We start from the raw sequence: 24108 nt of genomic DNA, 5'->3' as shown, positions 1-24108 counted from the left end.
ATTCTTGTTTGTTTGTTTGTGTAGCGGTGTTGTGAGTTGGGATGGACTGGCCAGTAAAATCTTATGACACTCACTGTAGCCACATAACACAGATTTTCTAAATCACCTTTGTCGTAGCACTTGAACGTTACTCAGAAAGATATGTTAGTTATTTCCATCTCAAATCAAGGTATCTTCCAATCATGTTGTTCTGTAAAATACTGAAAAGTAAAATGATAGCAAGCAAGAAGATAAAACTATTTCTAATGCTGTTTAAGAGTTTTCTGTAGTTTATTTTTAATGATTTGAAAATGGTATCTTTGTGTAAGACTGAAATGAGCTGCTTTCTAGAATAGTAACGTAGCGTCAGGTGACACCCATTTGCTCTGAGTTTTACGGAAGTTCACTCAAAACATATATGCAGTTTTTTACAGTTCCTTTTTTCTCATTTGTGGTTGTAATTTCTGATCTCCTGAAGAAACATCCAGTAGAACCTGTTGTATCATCAGCCAGCTTGTTTTCCAGCAGCAGTTCTGAAACTGCCTCCGTGCCCAGCTTTAGCAGGATTTCCTTTTGGTTCTCTGTTACAGTTGTCATTCTAGACAGCGCTAGTCACTAAATATAAATAGGATAAAGAACTCCCAGGACTCAGGAGTGCAGTCACATAGTTCCCTAAAGGGGCAAGGTGGAAAAACTTGATAGAATAAAGACTATGCTGGAAGAAACCAGAAACTACAACTGGGAAGGAAATAAGAGATACAATTTTCTCATTTTCTTAATATGTTAATGGTATTTGTATTGATTTGCATGTCAGTCAAGTGACAAAAGCTCTTTCAGAAAGCTTTTGGTTTACTGGCAGTTTGGTTTTCCTCCTGCTTTATTCCCAGGGATTGGACATTGCTAATGCAAAGATGATAGTGCACAAATTTTATATCCAATACATGTAATAAGAATAGTTCTCAAAAGTTTATCCATTGCTGAGCCAAGCATGCTGTTAGCAGTACTGAAGCAAAGCACTGCAGGAGTGTTGAATTTTTGATGGTTTTGCTGGCCTTGTATTTTAGTCTTAAATCCCCCTCCCCCCCAAAAAAACCAGAACAACACATTTTACAGTATAAAGAATATTTCTCTTTTTTTTGTATGTGTTTGAGGAGAAACCCCTGAGTCACAAATTCGTGAGTGCTTCTGCAAAGGGAAACATGGATGACTAGCGTACTTTCTAAAGACAGGAACAAAATACTCTCTCTGCATTACTCTCAGTGCAGCAAGCTGTTGTATGGAGAGGGCAGAACCAAAATCACTTCTACTCTTCTGTCTTCTTCCTTACCTGTTCATGAAAAGAAAAGGGAGCAGCAGTCCCAGAGATTCTACCCTTTTTATGCTTTTTTTGGTCTTTCAAAAAGTATATACAAATATGTATTTATTTTGCACTGTATACATATAATTGATGCACAAGTTCTTTATTTCATTTTTATCGGTCTAGGTACTGTTGTACCTAATAGTCATGATACTGTTTTCTTTAATAGTATGAAGAAAACTAAAATTAAAACTTCTGTGAATGTATAAATAGGAAAAAAGACAAGAGCTTGGATATGAACGGTATAAACAGGTTATGTGGTCTGGTCATAGGCAACCCAGCTAACTGAAAGACCAACTTGTGTGAAGAAGGACTACTCCAACTTCATGGCTTCTCTCAACTTGCGCAACCGCTATGCAGGGGAGGTAAGTACAGGATTTCTCTTAAGTGTGGAGTGTCCATGAGCTCTGGCATGGCTTTTCAGGGAATGATGTCCCTTACAATGCAAACTATTGTATGCACAGTATTTTGTGCGTAAGCACAAAACCACAGACTCTAAAGTTAAATTCCTTCAAGATAAAGGGTATAATTTTCCTAGGTTATTAAACAGATCATTTTGCTGTTGGTCTTGGAGAAAGTTCTTAGATTGCAGATAAAGGCTGAAAGATTTAGCAAAGTAGCAACAAAAGATGTCTCTGTGAAGTTCCTTAATCAGCACATGACCAATATCAAGCTAGATTCCTAAAAATACTGTTGAAAAACCCATTATATTTTACAGGTTTCTGGAATGATTCAGTTCTCAAATGCTACAGGACGAACATCTGACCTGAATAAACTGATGGTCAAAGAGCTGAATGATGCTCTTGAATCAGGCCATACTGAATTCTACACCCAGGCCATGTTTAAGTTGACTGCACTGCTAATAAGCAGCAAAGGTAATGAAAAACAAATGGAGTTCTGCTTTCTGGCTGTGAATGCTGAGAGTAATAATCTACAAAAACTATCTGAATACAAGCCCAGTATGCATCGACTTGAGGCAAAACTGTGTTTTGAGTGTTTTCAGTTAGGCTTATATTGGGGGAAAAGCCTTCATAAACTAGAAGCTGTTTATTAGGAATTGATTATTACATACTGTGCGCACCAATTTCATGCTGGTGTGAAAAGCATTTATTTATTCTGTTGGAGAAATCTGAGTGAATGTTTGTTTTCAGACTGTGACCCCCAGCTCCTTCATCATCTGTGTTGGGGACCCCTGCGAATGTTCAATGAACATGGCATGGAAACAGCAATTGCTTGCTGGGAGTGGCTGCTTGCTGCCAAGAATGGAATAGAAGTGCCGGTAGGAACCGATTTAGCAACTCTTTCTGTGTCCCTGCAAAGGGGGTAAGAGAGAAGATTTTGAGAGATTGACAGCTATTGTGAATCTGTGTCAAGTAAGGATGTTAAATGCATGGCTAATCGCTTTAGCCTGCCAGGAAGTCTCTGTTCATGTGTTGTTGGAAGTCTGAGCACTCTCACAAAGTGGACTGTGGGAAACGGATCTTTCTCAGCAGCAGGAATTACGTAGTAAAGGAAATCTGTTAGGATCTCAGCTGTACAATTTACTTTGCTGCTGAGACGCCTGAGCTGCTCGTGACTCAGATTCTAAATAACACAGTTTATAGAATGGTGCTTTAAAACAAACAGAAATCAATGTCCCTGCTCATCAGTCAGAGCCTCTGGTATCTGGCATTGCACCCTTGCATAAAAAAAAATAGGCTTGCAAGTGTCTTGATCCTGTAACAGGCTAGACCAGCTGTGTTTTGTGAGGTGGGGATGAATCTAATAGAAATAAAACAACTCAGCATGGTGTAGTGACAGCCCACACTCAGCTGAGGAAGCTGCCTCTGGTAATTGCTCCAGTTAGTGAGTGCAGTGTGTTTCACTTCCTGGAAAAAAATTATCAATCTAAATATACTTAGGTCAGTTTTCATGCTTATTTCAGCATTTAACTTCTTAAGCATCGGTTTCAGTTTTCTCTTAAGCTTTTGGGAAACTTCTTTCTGTCTTGTTGAGGAGATCAGATAAGCACCCTTTCATGCAGGGCTTCCTTTCTACCAGAGGATGCTGCTCTCTAGAGCAGGTTCAGCAAAAGTGAATTATGTGCCATCTTTATGTTGTGTGCTTCATCAGCTGCGCGTGGTCATGGGCCAAACTGTGTCCTGCAGTACGTGAGAGCCTGGCACACTCTTTTCTCTGCTGTCCTGGTGTTGGAGAGAGTAACCTTTAGTAGAACGAGAGGATGAAAGGCACCTGGTGATCTAACTGTTCAGTCTCCTCAACAAAGCAGAGCTCTTGTCTGCTCTTGCCCTTAATTTTTTCTTACTTGCTGAACTTCTGGGGGAGTCTTTCTTCCCTTCGTAATTCAGGAGGTGAAAGAAACATTTTATTTCAGGTGTGATGTATAGACCTGTCTCTGCGTCTCTGTTAACACTGCAGTGAATTTCAGTTGATGTACTAGATTCTTGTGTGCACTATGGAGAAAGATTGTTCTTCCCATATAACAAGATGCTCTTGAAACAAGAAGTACTGTTAGCTTCCTCTTTGCAGTTCATGCGGGAAATGGCAGGAGCCTGGCAAATGACAGTGGAGCAGAAAGTTGGCCTATTTTCTGCTGAGCAGAAAGAAGCAGATCCATTAGCAGCCTCAGAAGAGAGCCAACCAAGGCCTTGTCCGCCAGAGGTGACTCCACATTACATCTGGATAGAGGTGTGTATTTCTGCTGAATGTCCTGCCTATGGTGGTGTTGCAGTGATGCTGTGATTAAGCTACTCTGCACTACTTGTTCTCACGATTCAGAAAGGGAGTGGAGTCATGATGGTAGTCCTTCTGCCTCAAAGCCAGGAGACATGCTCTTTTTAGATGAGCATAATAATCGAGGGGAAGAAAGGTGCTTGAAACAGAAAAGACTGGGTTGTTTTGAGATGAAAAAAGGGCAAAGGAACCACGGCACGTCTTTCTCTCTTTCTCAGTTTTTGGTGCAGAGATTTGAAATAGCCAAATACTGCAGTTCTGACCAAATAGAGATCTTCTCCAGCCTGCTCCAGCGGTCTCTTTCGTTGAACATTGGAGGGGCGAAAGGCAGTTTGAATCGGCATGTGGCAGCAATTGGACCCCGATTTAAGTGAGTAGTGGTTTGTTGTTTTTTTTTCCTTGGTGGAAGAAATCAGGTTATAGAAGGGTGGGAGGAAGAAACTAAACATGAAATGTATAACTTCTCCTTGGCTTCAAGCGGTGAAAATTCCTTTAAAAGCCTGGAATTGTGTAGAGTCTGAGCTGTGTTTTCAAAGTAGAGGTAGCTAACTCTACCTTGAAAGTAATTTTTAGTGCTTCAGAAGACTTCATGGGATAATTTCATATAGTGAGTTGCCCACATTGTGAATCCGGTTAGTGTATCAGTTGGGGATAATTTTGCTCCATTAATTGTTTTCACTTTTTGTGACTTGAAGGCTTGAACTTCCTGTGGTTCAGTAGTTACAGCTTTAGGAACAGACTGACAATAATGAAAACAGTTTGCTAAGAGCTGTGAAACAGACACTTTTCAATGAGTTGAACTGAGTTACAGCTATAGCTGTGGTTTGTATAGTGTTGCATTGGTCACCATTTTGGGAATGCCAAAATTTTCGTTCTTTATTTTGCTTATTAGGTTACTCACTCTGGGGTTGTCTTTGCTGCATGCTGATGTGGTTCCAAATGCAACTATTCGAAACGTTTTGAGAGAAAAGATTTATTCAACTGCCTTTGATTATTTCAGGTACTTTTTTATTTGCAACTATTCACTGGCAGCGTGTGTGTGATTTCCTGAACCTTCTGTGATACTTCAAAGCAGCAGCTGTCTTTCTCTTCTAGTGATTTAACTTCTTCCTTTCCTTTTTCACCCATTTTAACAGGAACTTTTCTTTTCCTTGTGCTTTTGTGTAGTTCATAAACCATCTCAGAAAGGCTTAGATATAAGTTTCAGTTATTATGTTAGGTTTATAAAGTAGTACCTTCAGGATCGTTTCTGTTCTTTTCTGTCTTTCCTTATTTTGGTGTTTATTCAATGCTCAAAACTGTATGTACATTTATAAGATTTAAAGAATTGCTGTTACAGAGTGTGTGGCTGAAAATGTAGTTTCGCTGTTTTGAAAATACACCCACACTGAATCTGATTTCAACGTTTGACATGGGCACAACAGAAAAGAACATAATTGATAGGAATGTCTGAATGTGAGGTGGTCAGTCAGTCATAATACTAAATTTCAGATGAATCCAAGATGCTGACAGACTGCTGCTTAATTTTCACTTGTAGTAAGAAGATTGTACTCTTCAGTCAGACAGAATAAAGCAATGAGGATAAAACGTAGTGATGTGTACTCTCATCCTTGTAGATTCTGGTCAGAATAAGAAATATGACTTGATTAGATTTGTGTGGGTTTTGTTTTTTTCTAATACATTCAACATCACATTATTTGTGTGATTTCTTTAAGTTGTCCCTCGAAGTTCCCTACGCAAGGGGAAAAGAGGCTTCGTGAGGATATCAGCATATTGATCAAGTTTTGGACAGCGATGTTCTCAGACAAGAAGTATCTGACAGCCAGCCAACTCGTGCCGCCTGGTGAGTTCCTTTGTGTGCCGTTTCAAAAGCTTGTTGTTTCTTTGATTGTGTTCTACGTCAGATCTGTGCTCTGTTGTTAGATAATCAAGACACCAGGAGCAACCTGGATATCAACGTTGGATCTCGGCAACAGGCTACACAAGGGTGGATAAATACTTACCCGTTGTCCAGTGGCATGTCAACCATATCTAAAAAATCAGGTATTTTTTTGATGGTAACCACCTAAAATTGCAGACAACTTTATAGCATATTTTATATGTGGATATTACTTGAAGTCAATATTTACCTTTAATATTGGCTGTTGTTCTTCTGGTGGGGTATTTAATTACCAGCGCCAAACTTTAGAGAGGGGGCGGAAAAAGTCTCACTGGTAGCAAGCAGCAGACTTCTGAAATTAGCTGGGTTTTTTTGATAGAATGTTCAGTTCTCTAGTGCAGAAGAAGTAAGACTGAAAATCAAGATGTATTGAAATCCTGTAGGAAAACTGCTTTGTTTGTGCAAACATGCCCCTAGTGCTTTCTGGGGGCAGCAGAGTGACATTAGATTGTGGACTGTGTTTTTGTACAGTTATAAACTATGTGCTCTTTCTTTTTAGTAGGCTGTTGTGTTTCTAAAGTGAATGCAGTACTTGCTAAATTGATATCTCTGTAGCCTGTTGTACTCCATGTGTTCAGAGAACAATGGTACAATGAGTAGCTGCAGTGCTGACTTTCTGAAGTCACTCTTACCTAAATTTACAAGTGTTCTATGGTTATTCTGTTCTTGTGTATTAATGTTGCCAGGTGTGGACAGTTTGAAAGCACCATTTAACATACTGAACAAAAGCCACTGAAAACTATTTTTATCCTTTTCTCAAGGAATGTCTAAGAAGACTAACAGAGGTACGCAGCTACACAAGTACTACATGAAGCGAAGAACACTGCTGCTGTCGTTGCTGGTGGGTCATCAGAAGAACGGGGAAACTGTATGAATTTCTAAGACCCTGTTGTTGTTGCAGGATACATAAACTAAAGTATGAAATTTGGGAGTGTTTTTTTTCTTCTTCCAGAAAACACTTCTCTCTCTTTTTTCCCCCCCCCCGTTTCCCTCAGGCTACTGAGATTGAACGCTTAATCACATGGTACAATCCACTGTCTTCCCCTGAGCTAGAGTTGGATCAGACTGGAGAGAGCAGTGTAGCAAACTGGAGGTCTAAGTATATCAGTCTTAGTGAGAAGCAATGGAAGGATAATGTAAATCTGGCTTGGAGCATTTCTCCTCATCTTGCTGTACAGCTGCCTACCAGGTGAGATATTTCAACAGAGAACGGGTGTAATTACTGCTGCCTTGGAGTTGGGCGAGTACTTACACTGTAAGTACTGATGGCACTCGCTCTTGTTTACAGCCCCCTTGCATACTTTCATACCTGGTTGAGACCTTTGAAATTAAAATAACTATATTACTTAATATACTCATTTGGCTCAGGCTCTAGCAGAGTCCAGCTTCCTTTCCTGCCACCCATTCTTCACTAACACTTAGATGGTGTTTTGTTCAGAAGAAATCATGCTTGGTTCTCAATAGCATTTAATCCATTAGCAGGCACAGCATTTAAACAGTGCTAAAGTAGCTTTGGATGAAGTGTTCTAGCTATATATTGGCTTGCACTTTAATAAGTATTATAGGAGAATTAGCATAGTCGGCTCCAGAAGGGAAAGGAAATTCTTTCCCCCTTACAACAGTGATAGTTTTTGCCAAGCAGAGTTCTGCACGCTGGTTTCTGTAGAATCCCAGACAGTATATTTCAGCCAAGAATCTAAAAGCGGGCTAAAATACTAGTGGTTTATACAAAAGCATTGGGTGAGGACTGGTTGTTCCTGACAGCATATTGGTCCCTCAGTGTGCATTATTTCATAGTTGGACTCTTTGTTTATTAAGCATATGCTTTTCTGCCTTTTGCTGTCCTCATCCTCACATAAATAGAAGAGGCCGTCAAAAATTTCTAATGGTTTTGTATTCCTGGTTATACTTAGATTTAAGAACACTGAAGCTATTGGAACAGAAGTGACCCGTCTGGTTCGGTTGGATCCAGGAGCTGTTAGTGATGTTCCTGAAGCAATAAAGGTACTTGTGAATAGTTATACTGTTACAGGGCCCCAGTGTGCCCGTTTTATTCAGATATATTGGAAAATACAGTCTTTAGTTAACACAGTATGATCTAGTGGAACTCAATTATAGCATTACTGTCTGATATGTATTACTTAGACGTTATTGAGTGCTATAAAATCCTAATGTGTCTGACCTTCTTTTTCAGTACCTGGTTACCTGGCATACAATTGACGCTGATGCACCTGAGCTCAGTCATGTTCTGTGCTGGGCACCAACAGATCCACCGACTGGCCTTTCCTATTTTTCAAGCATGTATCCACCTCATCCTCTAACAGCTCAATATGGTGTTAAAGTCCTACGATCTTTTCCTCCGGTGAGTTCCAAGGGACCCTTAACACTGCAAGTAAAGTAATGTCCCTAGTCATTATGGCCACAGGCTTCATTTTAATACCATGGAGAGGCATGTATGATAAATGGGCACATCACATTGCAGAATGTGAATAGATTGGGATGAAAAGTTAAAGTTATTTGTCCCACATAACACTCGTGTACTGGCAACTTTTTTGTCGTAAATCACGCTAAGCTGAATTCTTCAGATTGCTCTTCTCAAATCATTCCTTTCGAATCTTCTCTCAGTGGAAAGGTGTTTCTTCTAAAGCAGCAGAAGGCTGGATTTTTAGCACTTGTCAGACTTATAGGAGGAGTGTAAAAGACACGATTATTAATGATATTTTTTAAGGGAGTAACAGGACAGAAAAATACTTTGATTTGAGGAGGTGGCATATATGTAGTTTAAAGTAAAGAGGCAGTGGAATTTTGTTCATCAGCTAACCGAAGGGAGCTTTTCTTTGTGCATGTGACCTGTCTTTCTTTCCGACCACAAAAACAATAACAGTAAAAACCCTGCCATCTTTTCTCTTTCAGGATGCCATTTTATTCTACATTCCACAGATTGTTCAGGCACTTCGGTATGACAAGGTGAGGATGTGAAACAGCTGTGTATGAACAAAACAGATTTTTAAAGCGGCTTTTACGCTTAAAACTGCAAATCAGACAAAATTTCAGCTTAAACCAATGCTGCTTAATACTGTCCTATATCTAATACATAGTGGAAAAATTATTGTCTCTAGAGGCTGGCTTGCTTTGGATACACCTCTCTTATGCACAGGTAAACTTGAGATACCAGAGGTTATGTAGCTCATCTGTCAGGAAAGAGAATTTTTTTTATGGGAAACCCCAGCTGAGGACTCTTACCTGAATAAAGCTTTTGAAGGTCTGCATGAGACAAGCAGTAGTGAAATTAAATCACTATCCTTAATCATTTTGCTGTGGAGTTAACCAGAGAAGACATCTAGGGGTGTCGTATGCTCCATCATGTATATGAAATTGGATCTTAGCTTCATCTTGCAGGAGCCAGAAGTAAGGCTTGATGACAAAGTTCAGAGTTCATTAATGTGAGATCGTTGTTATCTGCCCATAAGGTATGTGAGCTCTGGTCAGTGCTTTCTTTTCAGGTGAAGACATCCCTAGTCAGTAGTGTAGGTAACTGTATTTAGTTATTATTTGAGAACTTTGCATAGATAAGTGTCCTGTGCAATGCAGAGCATGAACATCAGACGTCTTGTCTGATAATATCAGTCAAACATATAAACCTCTACAGACTACAGAAGTAGCCGCAAGTAGAGGAAAGAGAATGCAACTTCTGGAATTAATAGGATTCCCTTGTACACTTAAACTTCCTTTGTAAGTTTGTTCTTACTTTCTAGAATTTCTGAGGAACAGTGCCAGCACGTGCAGTTCTTGCCACTAAAGTGCGCAGTCTGTATGGTGCTGTCTAGATTTCTGGCATTACAGGAGCATTTGGTTACGCCAAGCAAGACCAGTGTCTCTATTCCACTGTGCCTTGTACAGAAACTAGAAAATGCCCTAAACTCAAAGAGATTTGAAATCCAAGTAGAACAGATAGAAAATGACACAGAAGCGGAAAGAAGGTTGGTTAGAATAATGGAATAGGTCAATAATAAAAGTTGAAAACAGTTTAGGTCAATTCGCTACCTGTTAAAATACATTGTCATTTTCAAAGGTCTTATTGGCAATGTGAATGAGAGTGCAGAGGTCTTCTTTCCATTCGTTAAATATTTTTGAGTTTAAAGAATAGCTGTTAGAAGCAGTAATAATCGAGTCTGCTAGAGTTGTAATCATCTTTGATACTTACTGGGCTGGATATGGTTGCAGATGGGTTATGTTAGAGAATACATCCTGTGGGCAGCTGCCAAATCCCAGCTCCTGGCTCACCAGTTCATCTGGAACATGAAAACTAATATCTACCTGGATGAAGAAGGACACCAAAAAGATCGTGAGTGCTTTAAAATATAATCTAGCCTGACTCCTTTCTTTGTCTCAGTTGAGACTAAATCTCCTTCCTGCTTCTCTCGTGGCAGGAGGAATCCTTTTAGCTAGGAACTTCTCTTTTATCTGTAGAGGTAGGGCCCATTCTGTATAAGCGTTCTACCTGATAGAATGCTTCAAAAGACGTGTGACAATATTTGCATCAGTACCTTTTCTGAATGCTATCTGGGGGTGTCTCTTTCCATCACCCATATCATTTAGCTTTCTGAAATAAGCCACTGGCACAAAAGCTTCCTTTTTCACATGCAGCTGACATTGGGGAACTTCTGGAGCAGCTAGTAGAGGAAATAACTGGCTCATTATCTGGCCCAGCCAAGGAATTCTACCAACGGGAATTTGATTTCTTTAATAAAATCACCAATGTTTCAGCCATTATCAAGTAAGTATTGTAATTCAGAAATTGCAATCTTTGGGGCTTACTGTTCTGTTAATTACCAGCATCCTGATTAAGAGGCTAAGTTGTTTTCAGGGGTATTGGGATAGTGTTGAAAACAGAATTAATTACTTACATGATAAGAAATGGATTATTTTTTTTCTTAAATGTAATTTAAGAGTTGTAGTAGGATGGAAAGGCTGATTTTACTTTGACTTTTAGACATAATTCATACCTGCCCTGATCTCAGTGCTTAAACTCTGAGCTAGCAGTCTGTCTGAAACAACTATAACTTTTTATTCTGGAAGTAGATAATTAGGCATTTGAACTTTAGTTTTTAATCTGATTTTATCAAATACATTGTGGTTGGTAATAGTGGAATGAGGTTCCACAGAAAAGTAATGGAATTGGTAAAGCAATCGGTCCTCCTGTCCTAGTTGAAATCCCATCAGTCTAGTTATCACATTGCATCATGCATTGGCTTTTTGTATATGTTACCAATGTCCTCCTCAAAAAGTAAGCAGAGATTGGTTCAGGCAGGAAAAACAGCACTTCTCTGTTTAGGTCTACCAAATTGACTGTCATTTTCTTGCATATTATAACTTGCTATCAATATTTGTGTGGAGTTTTGAAATAAACAAACAGACTAAAAACACACCACAAACCTAAAAAACCTCATGCATAGATAAATGGGTTACCTTCTGCTGAAACTCCCATTTAATTGTCATTTCTCTTTGCAAAGAGATTTCATTGTGCAGTGTAATACAAAGACGATTGTTCTTTTTGCATATGTAAGTCTTCTTCCTTCAATCATAAATTGTGGCTATGGAGAAAGATTTGGTGTCATACACACGGGATTGTTGATCTCCTAAAACTGCAAGTCCTGCTCATAGAGAGATTGTCACTGTTCACTGTAAAGACTGCAGTAAGATACGTAATTTAACGTTTATAAAGCTTGCCAGTGGATGGCAGCAGCTCAGCACACAAGCTCTAAGTCTGTAAGTGTGGTTTCATTGCATATTTTTAACACATTCTCTGGTGTATAAAAGTATTTGAAAGTCATATAAAATGTATTTCCTGGAACATAGCTCCTTTAAAATGAAGCTTTGGAAATCACCAGTTATAAGGGCATCAGGCTTACATCACAGAAACAATAAAATATTAGGTGCCTTCTATGTGCATGTTAAAATGTTTTCACCCAGTAGGATGAGTTAAAGAGGGGGCATTAGGATCTGAATATCTTGATATTTAGAATAAAATCAATCCACTGTTTGTTAATGTGAAGTCATAATTACGTGACTGATAATAATTGTGCTTTGAAAGCATTGCATTTTGCACCCTAGCCTTAAAATGAATCTGGTTTTTGTGCATCTCCAATGTAAAGACAACATAGAGGAGATGCTGTTTGCTTTGTAGATGGCATAAATGAATAAATGTATCATCTGTGATGATTTCATTATCCTACGTGTTATGTTGCTGCTTCAGTAATCTGCTGTACTCCCTAAAACTAGAGCATAAGTAATACCTTTCAGTTGCATGCTGCTACTTCAGGTGAGCACGCAGCTGTGTGACTGACTTCAATAGATGGCTAACACAAGTGCCTGTGCAAATTGGGTAATTGTACGTACCAATCGTTAACCGTGTTACCAATTATTCAGTTGACACCTGCATTCATGCTAAGTGTGTGAACAAATTAGCCGTGTAATTGCATAGGCATTTTGCCGGCTTGTCCTTTTCTAGTTAGCGATGTTTTTATTCTAGAATAAGTTCCACAAGGGAAAATTGTATTGGTATAACTAAAGAGGGGCTTACAAAGGTATAATTATCCTCAAATTCTGTATAAGGAAGAGCCTTCATATATTCCATTCACATCTCTTATGCTGTTTGCATTTGTCAACAACCTGTATGTCAAATCAGTGTTAAATCTACAAAGAAAAGACTGTAACGTTCATTAAAATAGAAAATGTTCTGGTTGGGTACTGAGCCTGCAAGTTCCCTAGAAGTGGTGCAAGTAAGAGATCTTTGTCATTAGAGGAAGAAACGTTTTTAGTGAAGGTTGTATAAGTTTGAAACAAATTTGAGGCTAGTACATAGAGTAATGTATAGTATGCAGGTAAATAAAATATCATTCGTCTTTCTAGGCCATTCCCTAAAGGAGATGAAAGAAAAAAAGCTTGTTTGAGTGCGCTATCTGAGGTGAAAGTGCAGCCTGGTAAGAAGTGATTTAATCCTATAATATAGTGGGCTTTTTGTGTTGAATATGAGTACTGAATATTCTGCAAGCAAACCTTAAAATCTCTGCAAGTGGCAGCTCTCCATTTTGGTGGTGGCTGTTTTTCTGTCACAGTTGGATTGTTTCTCTCTAGAAACATTATTTTTACCCACCCAGTAATTTCTATATGGTGCATCAAAACTTGCCCAAGAGCAAGTTACATAACGCACACCATGAATCAAAGCAGAAATATATGTCTGAAGAGGGAAAATAAATAAGTTCTTTTTCTTTGGACCACCCTCTTCTCAAAAAAGATGAGGCGCTTTTGAGAAGTCATGTTATCTCAAGAGTGGAGCACATCCAGTTTGTTTCATTCTCCTTTTTCTTCCATCAGGCATTCCCCTTGAAATGTCATTGAAGGCCCTTTCAAACCTTGAACATATGTTTTCCCAATCTGAATCTTCTCTTTAAAATGGAATTTGATTACAGCTTTTCCTGCTCTCTGTCTAACAGGTCTCCATTCTCCTACCATGTGTTGGTTGCTAAGGGCCCTTCCTAGTGCACTGGGACATGCTGCCACATCTTATTAGGGACTATCGTAAGAGAAGTTCTGTCTGTACATTTCTGTGGTACAGATTCTGCAGTGTTAGTTCAAAACTGTATTGTATTTGTTTCTACCAGTCACTCACTAATGCAAAGGATATACTGCATCCTTCGTGGCTCACAGACTGTAATCTCCAGTTTATCTCTAACATTTTATTTAATTCAAAACCGTGTGCTGAAGTTATAGATGCTAAACATCAGAATTTCTCCAGCTTGCGTTGTCGCACTAGCCAGTGGATTTGTTCTTAGCTCTCTGCTCCATTTTGCAGGCTGTTACTTGCCCAGCAATCCTGAAGCTATCGTTCTGGACATTGATTACAAATCAGGAACTCCTATGCAGAGGTACCATGCACTTGTTATTCTCCCATTAAGTTAATTCATGATATTAAGTGGGTTTTTTTCTAGAAATTCTTGTTTTGCTAACTTGCGCTCATCATTATCTTTGTTTTTATCACAATTCAGTGCAGCAAAAGCACCCTACCTGGCCAAATTTAAAGTGAAGCGATGTGGAGTTAGTGAGCTTGAAAAAGAAGGTTAGTAACTGCGTCTTAATCATTGACACCACTAATTAAGTGTCAGCAATTCCTTTAAACTTTCCTGCTTTTAGTGACCTGTACTACTGTAGTAAAATTATTTACATGTTGAACTTTATCTGCAATGGTTCAGCTCAGAAATGAAACTGCATCAAAGGAAGAGAGAAGAAAATTTTGAAAACTTAAATCCATTGTTTTTGCAATTTTTTCTAAAGTCCCAGGAAGCAAGCCACATAGTACCTTGAAGAAATTTTAACATATAAGTTGGTTGCCTTTCTGTTTTTTAGACTGTAGCAAACTCCAGATTTTGGCAGTTTTTTCTCATAATAAATTTTGTGGGGTACTTTAGCTGGCTAGCTTAATGCAATTCAGGCAAAAATCAGGTAAATCATGAACAATATTTTGATATGTTCCAGTAGACAAAAGGAACCATCTTATGGTATTCACCTTGCAAGGCAGAAATATCTATAGTGCACCTACAGTGAAATGTTGTGTGTTTGACTGCAGATAAAGTTGCTAATTAAAGTCTGTGTCTGGGTTTTGCTTTGTACTCTTCTTGCAGGTCTGCGTTGTCGTTCTGATTCCATAGATGAAAGTGCAGAAGAAGGGGTGGACAGTAAGAAAATCTGTTGGCAGGCAGCTATCTTTAAAGTGGGCGATGACTGCAGACAGGTACAAAGCTATCAATCAGGCTTTGCAGTTGTAGAAGACAGATTTGTAGGTGAAAATATGTAAGAAGAAAATAATTTTAGTATAGAAATATTTTTCTTTGGAACTTTTAGAATCTCCACTTTTTATGGACTGAGGGAGAGAACTGTGTTGTACCACTACAGAAATTCTGGTGTCGAAACAAAGGCCATCCTTTCAAGACAGTTTGCATGACTTAAAATTCTTTTTCGGAGTTTATTTTTCGATTGAACTATTGGTAATATAGCAGTAACTTCCAAGGTCATATCCTGTACATTGAAGTTTGATTGTTTTTGATTAAGAGGGAATGCTAGCTATTATCCCTAAGAGTTATTAGGAGCCCTCTTACCAAAGAGTGATGGAAAAGTTTGTTCTTCATAGGTCAGTAGTTGTATCTTCGATGTTGCTTACTACTCACTTAAATAGCATTTATTTTTTCCCTCTTTGATGTCCCCCAGAGCCACAGTGTGTGCACAAGCACACATCTGCAGACCTGCTGGGGTAACTTGGTGTTCACTTCAGAGTTCCTCGGTGTATTTTTGTAATCTGACTTACGATCCATAACCCCTGTAATGCTTGTGCAATTTTTTTTCTTGTATAACAGGACATGTTAGCTTTACAAATCATCGATCTCTTCAAGAACATATTTCAGCTGGTAGGCCTGGATCTTTTTGTGTTTCCATACAGAGTGGTGGCCACAGCTCCTGGGGTAAGTGGGCAATTAACTGTACTGCTGTAGAAAATAGTTCCTAGATAAAAAAGAGTTTCTCTTCCACTGCACATAAAAATTCCATACTGCAAGGAAATACTCCCCACATCACTTACGCCAAATATTTGGAGTACCAGCGACAGAAAGAGTCTTTGCTGCCCTGCTTTCTGCTTTTCTAAAGCTTTTGACTCTGAATTTTTGCTGCTTGTGATTATTCATGTTTGTTGTTTGATTTTTGGGACTACATCATGCAAGTCAGTGGAAAGTCACAGAGCTCGTCTTATGTTGTGTGGAAGTCCTAAAAAACTGGATATACGCTTTTTTATGAATAAACTAGAAATTCTGTATTCAGTGATTGATAGGCGTCCCCACATTTCCCAGGGGACCTGTATAACTGCCAAAAGCCATGAGCAAAATATATGTTGGGAGCGTGCTTTACAGACCTGTTTCTGCTCTTCCCCTTCAGTGTGGTGTTATTGAATGCATTCCTGACTGCACATCCCGTGACCAGCTGGGCAGGCAGACAGACTTTGGGATGTATGATTACTTTACAAGGCAATATGGAGATGAGTCTACCCTTGCATTCCAGAAGGTAAAATATCAGTTGGCAAGCACAGCAAAATCTCAACTGAGACATTCTAGCTCTAAGAAATAATGACAAATAATTGCATAATGACTGCCATAATGCTGCATCTGGTTTCTGATGTTGATAATCCATTTTTAGCTATGAGTGAGTTAGCTAAAGAAGTTACTGCAGCTGTAGATCTATAGAGAATATCATTGAACATTGCTTCAAACTACTCGTGAATGGAAAAAACAAAAAAACTTTGTTCAGCTGTATCTGCTCCTGGGATGGGTCAGCTACTAAATTCTCTAAGTTCTCTGATTTGTTTTAACTTCTTGTTTGTACAGGCTCGCTATAATTTCATCCGCAGTATGGCGGCATATAGTCTTCTCCTGTTTCTGCTCCAGATTAAAGACAGGCATAATGGCAACATCATGCTGGACAAAAAGGGACACATCATTCATATTGGTCAGTCATATCCACATTCAAATTTCAGTAGTTACCTTTTCCTTCCCCTGTAAAGTATTGCTCCTAGAAGACAGTAAGCCATTTCCCTTTTGAGATCAATGCATATACTGATTTCACGCTTTGTAAATATACATGGGATTTTTTCATGCCTGTTCAGTATTGTATCTGTGCTGGCTGCTTCTGTGTAAATTTGGCTTCGCAAAGTTTTGCCAGCTTCAGGAATCCGTACACACATATGTATGGGTTATGCATATATACATACTTATGCATGCATACATACATATATACATGTGTGTATATATAAGTACATAAATGTATCTTTGAGTTTCTTTCATCACTGTCTGAGGATGAATTAGATTTGACAAGTAAATTTATAAAATTGTGTGAGGCTGTAACCTCTGCTTTAGCTTTGCCTTTCTGGAACTGCACAGATGTTTCAGCAAGGAGTTTTTATATGAGGTAATCATTCTTAAATCTAGTCTAATGTCATGGTGATGATTCTTTTGTTGGTGTTCTTACAGTTCACCAAAGCTTTTTTCCAGTTGGAATTGAAATGTTGGTAGAAAAACTAGATATTAATATGCAAAATCCAACTCTCCTTTCTTCCGTAAGCTTTAACAGCACACAGTTAATCAGCAAAGTTTATGAGGCACCTTATCTTTTGTGCACAGATTTTGGATTCATGTTTGAAAGCTCACCTGGTGGAAATCTGGGCTGGGAGCCTGACATTAAGCTGACTGATGAGATGGTGATGATAATGGGAGGAAAAATGGAGGCAACTCCATTCAAATGGTTTATGGAGATGTGTGTTAGAGGCTATCTGGCAGTCAGGTAAGGTGTTCTTAACTGCTCAAAAGTGGAAGTGCTTGCATGCCTAAAACCAAATGAGAAGATAAATGACTTGTCTGTAAGGGGTCTGAGTCTGTCAGACTGTCCTGGTACATCTTGCAAACTTTGAAACAATTTAATAGTCCTGCAATTTTACAGCCTAACTTTGTGGGGTTTCTTTCTGTTCTTATATTATATTGAAAAGTTTACATATTCAATGCATAAATATGATGTTACACATTTTTCTTTCTATTCAATTTACAAATGTGTTGTTACACACATTTCCTTACACAATTTAGTATGCCGTAAGAAAATGCAGGAGAATCAAAATCTTTCCAGTTTTCCCAAATAGGACAATCACATTAATCACCATTTCAGGTAGAGTTACTTAGGTAGGAGATGTGAAAAAGTGCTACAATTTTCTGTTATAAAATATGCAGGGGTTTTGGTAGCTCAGCTCTTCAGCTGTGATTGCCAGCCAGTCACCGTAAAGATCTGCAACTTTATCTTGCACCACACCAAGCAAACAAGGTTTGCTTTAACATGCAGGAGCACTAATAAATCTACATGAAGAGGATGTTGCATGTGGGCAGGAGGAGGACAGGACTCCGAGGAGTGCTGAAAGAGTTGGCAGACGTGCTCGCCAAGCCACTTTCCATTATCTACCTGAAGTCATGGCTAACTGGGGAGGTTCCAATGGACCGGAGGGTAGCAAATGTAACACCCATCTACAAAAAAGGCAGAAAGGAGGATCCAGGAAACTATAGGCCTGTCAGGCTGACCTCAGTAGCAGGGAAGGTCGTGGAGCAGATCATCTTGAGTGCCATTACAGGTCATATGATGGACAAGCAGGGGATCAGGCCTAGTCAGCATGGGTTTAGGAAAGGCAGGTCCTGCCTGACGAACCTGATCTCCTTCTATGACAAGATGACCCGATTATTGGACGAGGGAAAGGCTGTGGACATTGTCTACCTAGACTGTCGAAAAGCATTTGACACTGTCCCCCATAGAATTCTCATGGAAAAACTGGCGGCTCATGGCCTGGATGAGCATACGATCTGCTGGCTCAAGCACTGGCTGGATGGGCGATCCCAAAGAGTGGTGGTCAATGGAGTTAAATCCAACTGGCGGCCGGTCACAAGTGGTGTCCCTCAGGGCTCGGTGTTGGGACCATTTCTGTTTAACATCTTTATTGATGACCTTGGTAAGGACATAGAGCGTATCATCAGCAAGTTTGCAGATGACGCGAAGCTAAGCGGGAGTGTTGATCTACATGAGGATAGGGAGGCTCTACGGAGAGACTTGGGTAGATTGGACGATGGGCCACTGCTAACAGTATGAGCTTCAACAAGGCCAAGTGCCGGGTCCTGCACTTGGGCCACAACAACCCCACGCATCGCTCCAGGCTTGGGGAAGTGTGGCTGGAGAGCTGCCTGGCAGAAAAGGACCTGGGGGTTCTAATTGACAAGTGGCTGAACACGAGCCAGCAGTGTGCCCAGGTGGCCAAGAGGGCCAATGGCATCCTGGCTTGTATTAGAAATAGTGTGAGCAGCAGAAGGAGGGAGGTGATTGTCCCCCTGTACTCAGCACTGGTGAGGCCACACCTGGAGTATTGTGTCCAGTTCTGGCACCTCAATACGAGAGAGATCTCGAGGTGCTGGAGCGAGTGCAGAGGAGGGCAATGAAGCCGGTGAAGGGCCTGGAGAATCAATCTTATGAGGAGCGATGGAAGGAGCTGTGACTGTTTAGTTTGAGGAAGAGGAGGCTGAGGGGAGACCTCATCACTCTCTACAACTACTTGAAAGGCTATTGTAGAGAGAGAGGTTGGTGCTGGTCTCTTCTCCCAGGTAATTAGCGATAGAACAAGAGGGAATGGGTTCAAGCTGCAGCAGGGTAGGTTTAGGCTGGACATTAGGAAAAAGTTCTTCATGGAAAGAGTGGTCAGACACTGGAATAGGCTGCCCAGGGAGGTGGTGGAGTCACCATCCCTGGATGTGTTTAAGACTCGTTCAGATGAGGTGTTAAGGGATATGGTGTAAGGGAGAACTTTGTAGAGTGGGGTTGATGGTTGGACTCGATGATCCCAAGGGTCTTTTCCAACCTAAATGATTCTATGATTCTATGACAGTACAGTAGAGTCTAGGTAAAAGCTAATTCTATCATGAGTATAAAGTATTATTGATGTTACCTTACAGAATCAAAGTTTCTTCAGCTAGTAGCCCCAGAAGGGGCTGTCTTGGAGTCAAGATCAACTCGGTTCCTTGAGGGGGACCAGTCTGGAGAAAGTTTTGTGTCAAGACAAAAATGTCACCCAAGTAGTAGAGTAATAGCTTGATAGCTAATAAATGTTCTAAGTGGGAGGAGAGGAAGGAGAAGGGAAGCTGGGCTGATGTAGCAAAGAATTACATGGAGTAATTAGGATTAGAAGATAATCTTTTACTGTGGTATTGCTGATTTCAGCCTCTTGTACTGTTCTGATGCACTGATTCACCTTTCTGATACCAAAGAAATTGTGTTTACTAAAGCACTGCGTTGTATAATCCTCCTTGAGACTGTTCATTTTACAGCATTCTGAGTATCTTGTAGTCAGTGACAGATTGCAAGCAATGGCGTAGCTCCACCAGCAAATGTAAGAGGATTATATGTGTTGATTTAATTACAGAAAAAGGTGTGATCCAGCTTGTTTAACTCCTCAGCTTGCGTCCTTTACCTACTATGGATGTAGAAGTTTGAGCGCCGTAACCTTCTTGTCCTCTTTTTCTCTAGGCCTTACATGGATGCTGTAGTCTCACTGGTTACGTTAATGTTGGATACAGGGCTGCCCTGTTTCCGAGGGCAGACAATCAAGCTGTTGAAGTAAGTCAGCATATGTATGAACTGGAAAATGTTCATACGTTCTTCACAGAATGTATACTGTCATAACTTGTGCAGTGAGTATAACTGTCGTGCTACTCAAATATCTTAAATGTCTTAATGTTGTAAAAATGGTAACTTTTATTCATAGAATATCTCAGAAAGTAGGAATTCCAGAGGCCTTTTTGTAGAATTAAGTTCAAGTTGTTCAATGATTGTGCAAGTACGTGTATTATCTTTAAGTTCATAGGACTAACAAATAGGCTGTAAGATCTGCTGTAATTGAGAGGTAATGTGTTGCAGAGTCTTATGTCCTCTGAAATGGTGTTGGGCTCTGAAGAACAGCATCTTAAAAACTTGTTTTACAGATAATGCAGTACTGAATGGCACTATGTTGTAATACCCAATAGCTTAGGCAAATACAAATTCTAATATGACACTTTAAACAGCCCTTCAGGCTTATGCCTCCAGAGATAGCTCCAGAATGAGCAGAGTTAACTCAGCATTTCCTGCATATAACTTCCTTCAACTTCTTAAAGATAAGCATATACATAAAGTATGATAGCTGGAGTTCAAGGGCACTACTAGCTACAAAGATATTTTAAAAGCAGCAACTGCCTAAAAGAGGGATCTGCTGTTCCTAGAGTTACCATTAGACTGCCAAAAGCTCACAGCCTCAGTCTTCGCTACAAGACTAATGGCTAGTGCTTATTAAAACATGACATAATTTGCATGAGGTACGCAAGAAATAAGTATTTGCAGCAAGTGAAATCAACACCTGTCTAAGCTTATACGAAGGCACGTTTGTGTTGTGCTCAAAGGAAACCTCACTAATTTTACTCTTGCTTTTTGTGATTTTCTGCATATAGACACAGGTTCAGTCCCAACATGACTGAACGGGAGGCTGCAACTTTCATCATCAAGATCATCCAGAATTGTTTCCTCAGCAACAGGTTTGGCATCTGTGCATGTCTTCTCCCTATAGCTGAAGGAAGGTCATCAAGCTTTGGGCAGATCTGAAAAGTAGAGTTTTATCAGTCAGCTACCAAACATTTTTGAGTTGTTGATATTTAGATGATGCAGGATAGCAGCTTTGCTTCTGAACATGCTGCATCTCCTCCCTTTTACGTTGGGAAGGAAGGCCTAAGCCCACGCTGGTCAAATAGCAGGGCTGGCTAGTCTAAAGAAGGAAAGATTTTCTGTCTGGAAATGACACTCTGTGATTTCCACAGAGTGAATCGTTGGCCCAAGAGTCAAGCATTGTGGCTCCTATGTTAGAGCCTGGCCAACTGTGCCATTAGGGTTATATGTCTAGTTGTGGTGTCTCCTTTTATATAGGGTAGGGTCACCTCTATGAATAAAGGGATAAATAGTGAAGAATGGTATTGAATGGCAAGAGGCATAGCATGCCTTCTGATCAGAATGAAGGGAGATTGATTTTTGCAAGGAGAAATTTTCTTAAACAACAATATGCATGGTCCATTGGTCTGAGTAAGAATGAAGCTGAAACAGGACTACAGTGACTTTTCAAAATCTTTTTTTATAATTGCTTGTAGGCATTAAGTTGCCTGAATATCCTCCTGAAATTCAAAGCTGTTATTCTGTGCAAAAGTGTATTTGACTCTTCTCTAGAAATGAGTTCTAATCTTTCTACTAATTTTTTTCTTCATGACTTGATACTACATTAAAATATTAATCATTTTGCTAGACCACATTACTTATTGTATAATATTGGCTAGGGGAAATGCCTCAAATAGAGAACGCTGGCAGCATGGTTTTTGAGTGTCTTTGTAGTTGCGCCATGTTTATTTGTCATCTACTTGAATAGATAGCATACTGAATGGAATAATCAGTTCTATCAAGTAATTAGCAATTTAAAAATCAACTTAATCACCAGCTAGCCAATCAACTGTAGGTTTTTCCCTTCAAGTATACAAATAATTCGGTATCTTGTGCAAAACTTTTTAAAGGAAATTACATGTAAAAGTAATTTTATTACATTTAATACTTTAAATACAACAAATTTAATACTTACACATCTTAAGTGCATGTTTTATTGTTATCCCAGATAATACAGATTTTGTGGGATATATTGGAGAGGCTAAGACAAACTTGTGTAGTTCCATATGGGGTCAGCTTGTGACCAGCAAGGCTCCCTGGTTCAGATACAGCCCTGCTAGAACTGAATTGGATTTTCTAGTGGGTTCTGGTGCATCTGCTCAGAGTCTTAGATTAATATTGGAGGTTATGAAGGCAGTCACACTGCTGTTTGAATGTTCAGAGCCAGCTTAGTTCCGATAAGCTTGAGCTTCTCTACCTGTGGCATGGTTAGTCTGTGACCTGAATAAGCTCTGCCCATGGATAATCGATTTGTCTGTAACAAGGCTTAGATGTGTTTGTTCAGTCACTCATCAGAGATGCTGCTATTAATGCTGTTATTTCCTCTGCACTTTTATTTTCATTATTAGTATTCTCCTTAATTAAGATTCCTTTTATTTCCACATAATCCTGTCTCCATGTGGCCTTGACGATCTTGCTTCATTCATTATGTGTTTCCTTCTCCTAAAACTGCCAATGCAATGTGAGGTGCTTCTGGCTTACCCAAACACAGGATCCACGCTGCTGTTGCCACACTGAGAAGGATGGAAATACTTTTTTTTACCTAGTTTAAACAAGAGCAGGATGTTTTGTGCTGTGCAAAACAGTAACTGGCCTTCACAATGCCTTCAAAGCGTGTAGGGCTAGTTTTGATTAGCAGCTAATTTCCTTCACCCATGTTTTGTTTCTTTGTGATCTTGATGTTTGTTTCTGTGACAATGGGTGCAATGTTTTTTTAAACTTTTACTTACTTCTGGCTTTGCTTTTTTTCTCCAGGAGCAGGACATATGACATGATCCAGTACTACCAGAATGACATCCCATACTGAGAGAAACTAGAGATGCTCTGCCGAAGCGAAACATGCGACCCCGTGCCCTCACTCCAAACCTGTAATAAATAGGAGATGCTCAGTCACACCTCGCTATCTTCCATGTTTTGTGTATGTGTGTGTACATGTGGGTACACGTTTCGTGGACATTGCAACAATCAGTCTGATTCATTCCTTTCTCACAGGTTGTATCTATTTCTGTTTTTCCCTGTATTTCTGGAGTTGGGCTGCAATCACAACAAAAATTGTACTATGATTATGAATGTGTGAAAGATGCCAAGCTTGTGGAGTCTGATAGTTTTTCATGCAATACAAGGATTTTATAATACTTTTAAAAAGTAAAAAAACAATACAAACCTTTCCTGCACAATCCCACAAAACACTGTGGAAGGGAAGCAAAAATGTTGACTTGTTCCTGTTCTACTGTAGAAAAAGCCTGATAATCATCCAAGGTGGTGATGTCCTGTGTAGCTGTGTTGATACTTTGCACGGTATGTGGTCCCTGCTACGTGGTCAGTATTTCATGTGTACATGAAGAATGTATTTTTTTCCTTTTATGTGTTTTAAAAGAAGAGACTCTACTGAAGATATATTTGATCTATAAAATGCAATAAAAGACCTTAGACTTCGTGTCTGTTCCAGATCTTTTGCTATGTGCTGAGTTTTAGTTTATATACCACATCATTCTGCACAGTTGCGTACTGTTCATTTCATATTGTGACCTTTCTTTATCCTGGAGAAATCCGATTTCTTCTTCAGCTTCTCATCCATCTTAAGTGACCTTTTTTTTTAATCATAAATGCAATGTTTTGCACAAGAGTGATGTACTGAGGAGCTAAACTGTAGGACCGAGGTGAAGCTGCGCGCAGCGTAGCCCTACCTTGGCTGGACACACCGTTCCTTTTCTACACCCCTGTCATTCTTGAGCGTGCTCTGGGAAGTGAG

At 39.6% G+C, this 24108-nt stretch overlaps 1 protein-coding gene across 3 annotated transcripts in view; it reads left to right on the top strand.

Annotated features, from left to right (window-relative positions):
* PI4KA (phosphatidylinositol 4-kinase alpha) overlaps window positions 1-23806 on the top strand; it is a 66372-nt gene extending 42566 nt beyond the window's left edge. For all 3 annotated transcript variants that reach the window (XM_074606501.1, XM_074606502.1, XM_074606500.1), the window contains 26 exons: window positions 1609-1701; window positions 2055-2211; window positions 2488-2615; window positions 3866-4024; window positions 4288-4439; window positions 4962-5069; window positions 5785-5912; window positions 5993-6112; window positions 6770-6849; window positions 7004-7197; window positions 7922-8012; window positions 8203-8370; window positions 8922-8975; window positions 10233-10353; window positions 10656-10785; window positions 12921-12991; window positions 13864-13936; window positions 14057-14127; window positions 14690-14799; window positions 15419-15523; window positions 15990-16115; window positions 16436-16556; window positions 17228-17387; window positions 20151-20240; window positions 21107-21190; window positions 23112-23806. In XM_074606501.1, the coding sequence (XP_074462602.1) occupies window positions 1609-1701; window positions 2055-2211; window positions 2488-2615; window positions 3866-4024; window positions 4288-4439; window positions 4962-5069; window positions 5785-5912; window positions 5993-6112; window positions 6770-6849; window positions 7004-7197; window positions 7922-8012; window positions 8203-8370; window positions 8922-8975; window positions 10233-10353; window positions 10656-10785; window positions 12921-12991; window positions 13864-13936; window positions 14057-14127; window positions 14690-14799; window positions 15419-15523; window positions 15990-16115; window positions 16436-16556; window positions 17228-17387; window positions 20151-20240; window positions 21107-21190; window positions 23112-23163 (2946 nt within the window). In that variant the 3' untranslated portion in view covers window positions 23164-23806. The remainder of the gene's footprint in view (window positions 1-1608; window positions 1702-2054; window positions 2212-2487; window positions 2616-3865; window positions 4025-4287; window positions 4440-4961; window positions 5070-5784; window positions 5913-5992; window positions 6113-6769; window positions 6850-7003; window positions 7198-7921; window positions 8013-8202; window positions 8371-8921; window positions 8976-10232; window positions 10354-10655; window positions 10786-12920; window positions 12992-13863; window positions 13937-14056; window positions 14128-14689; window positions 14800-15418; window positions 15524-15989; window positions 16116-16435; window positions 16557-17227; window positions 17388-20150; window positions 20241-21106; window positions 21191-23111) is intronic.
* Window positions 23807-24108: the final 302 nt, after the last annotated feature.

Source organism: Larus michahellis, chromosome 13 (assembly GCF_964199755.1).
Source record: "Larus michahellis chromosome 13, bLarMic1.1, whole genome shotgun sequence".
NCBI lineage: Eukaryota > Metazoa > Chordata > Aves > Charadriiformes > Laridae > Larus > Larus michahellis.
Note: the sequence above shows the minus strand (reverse complement) of the source record. Positions and strands in the feature narration are given on the sequence as shown.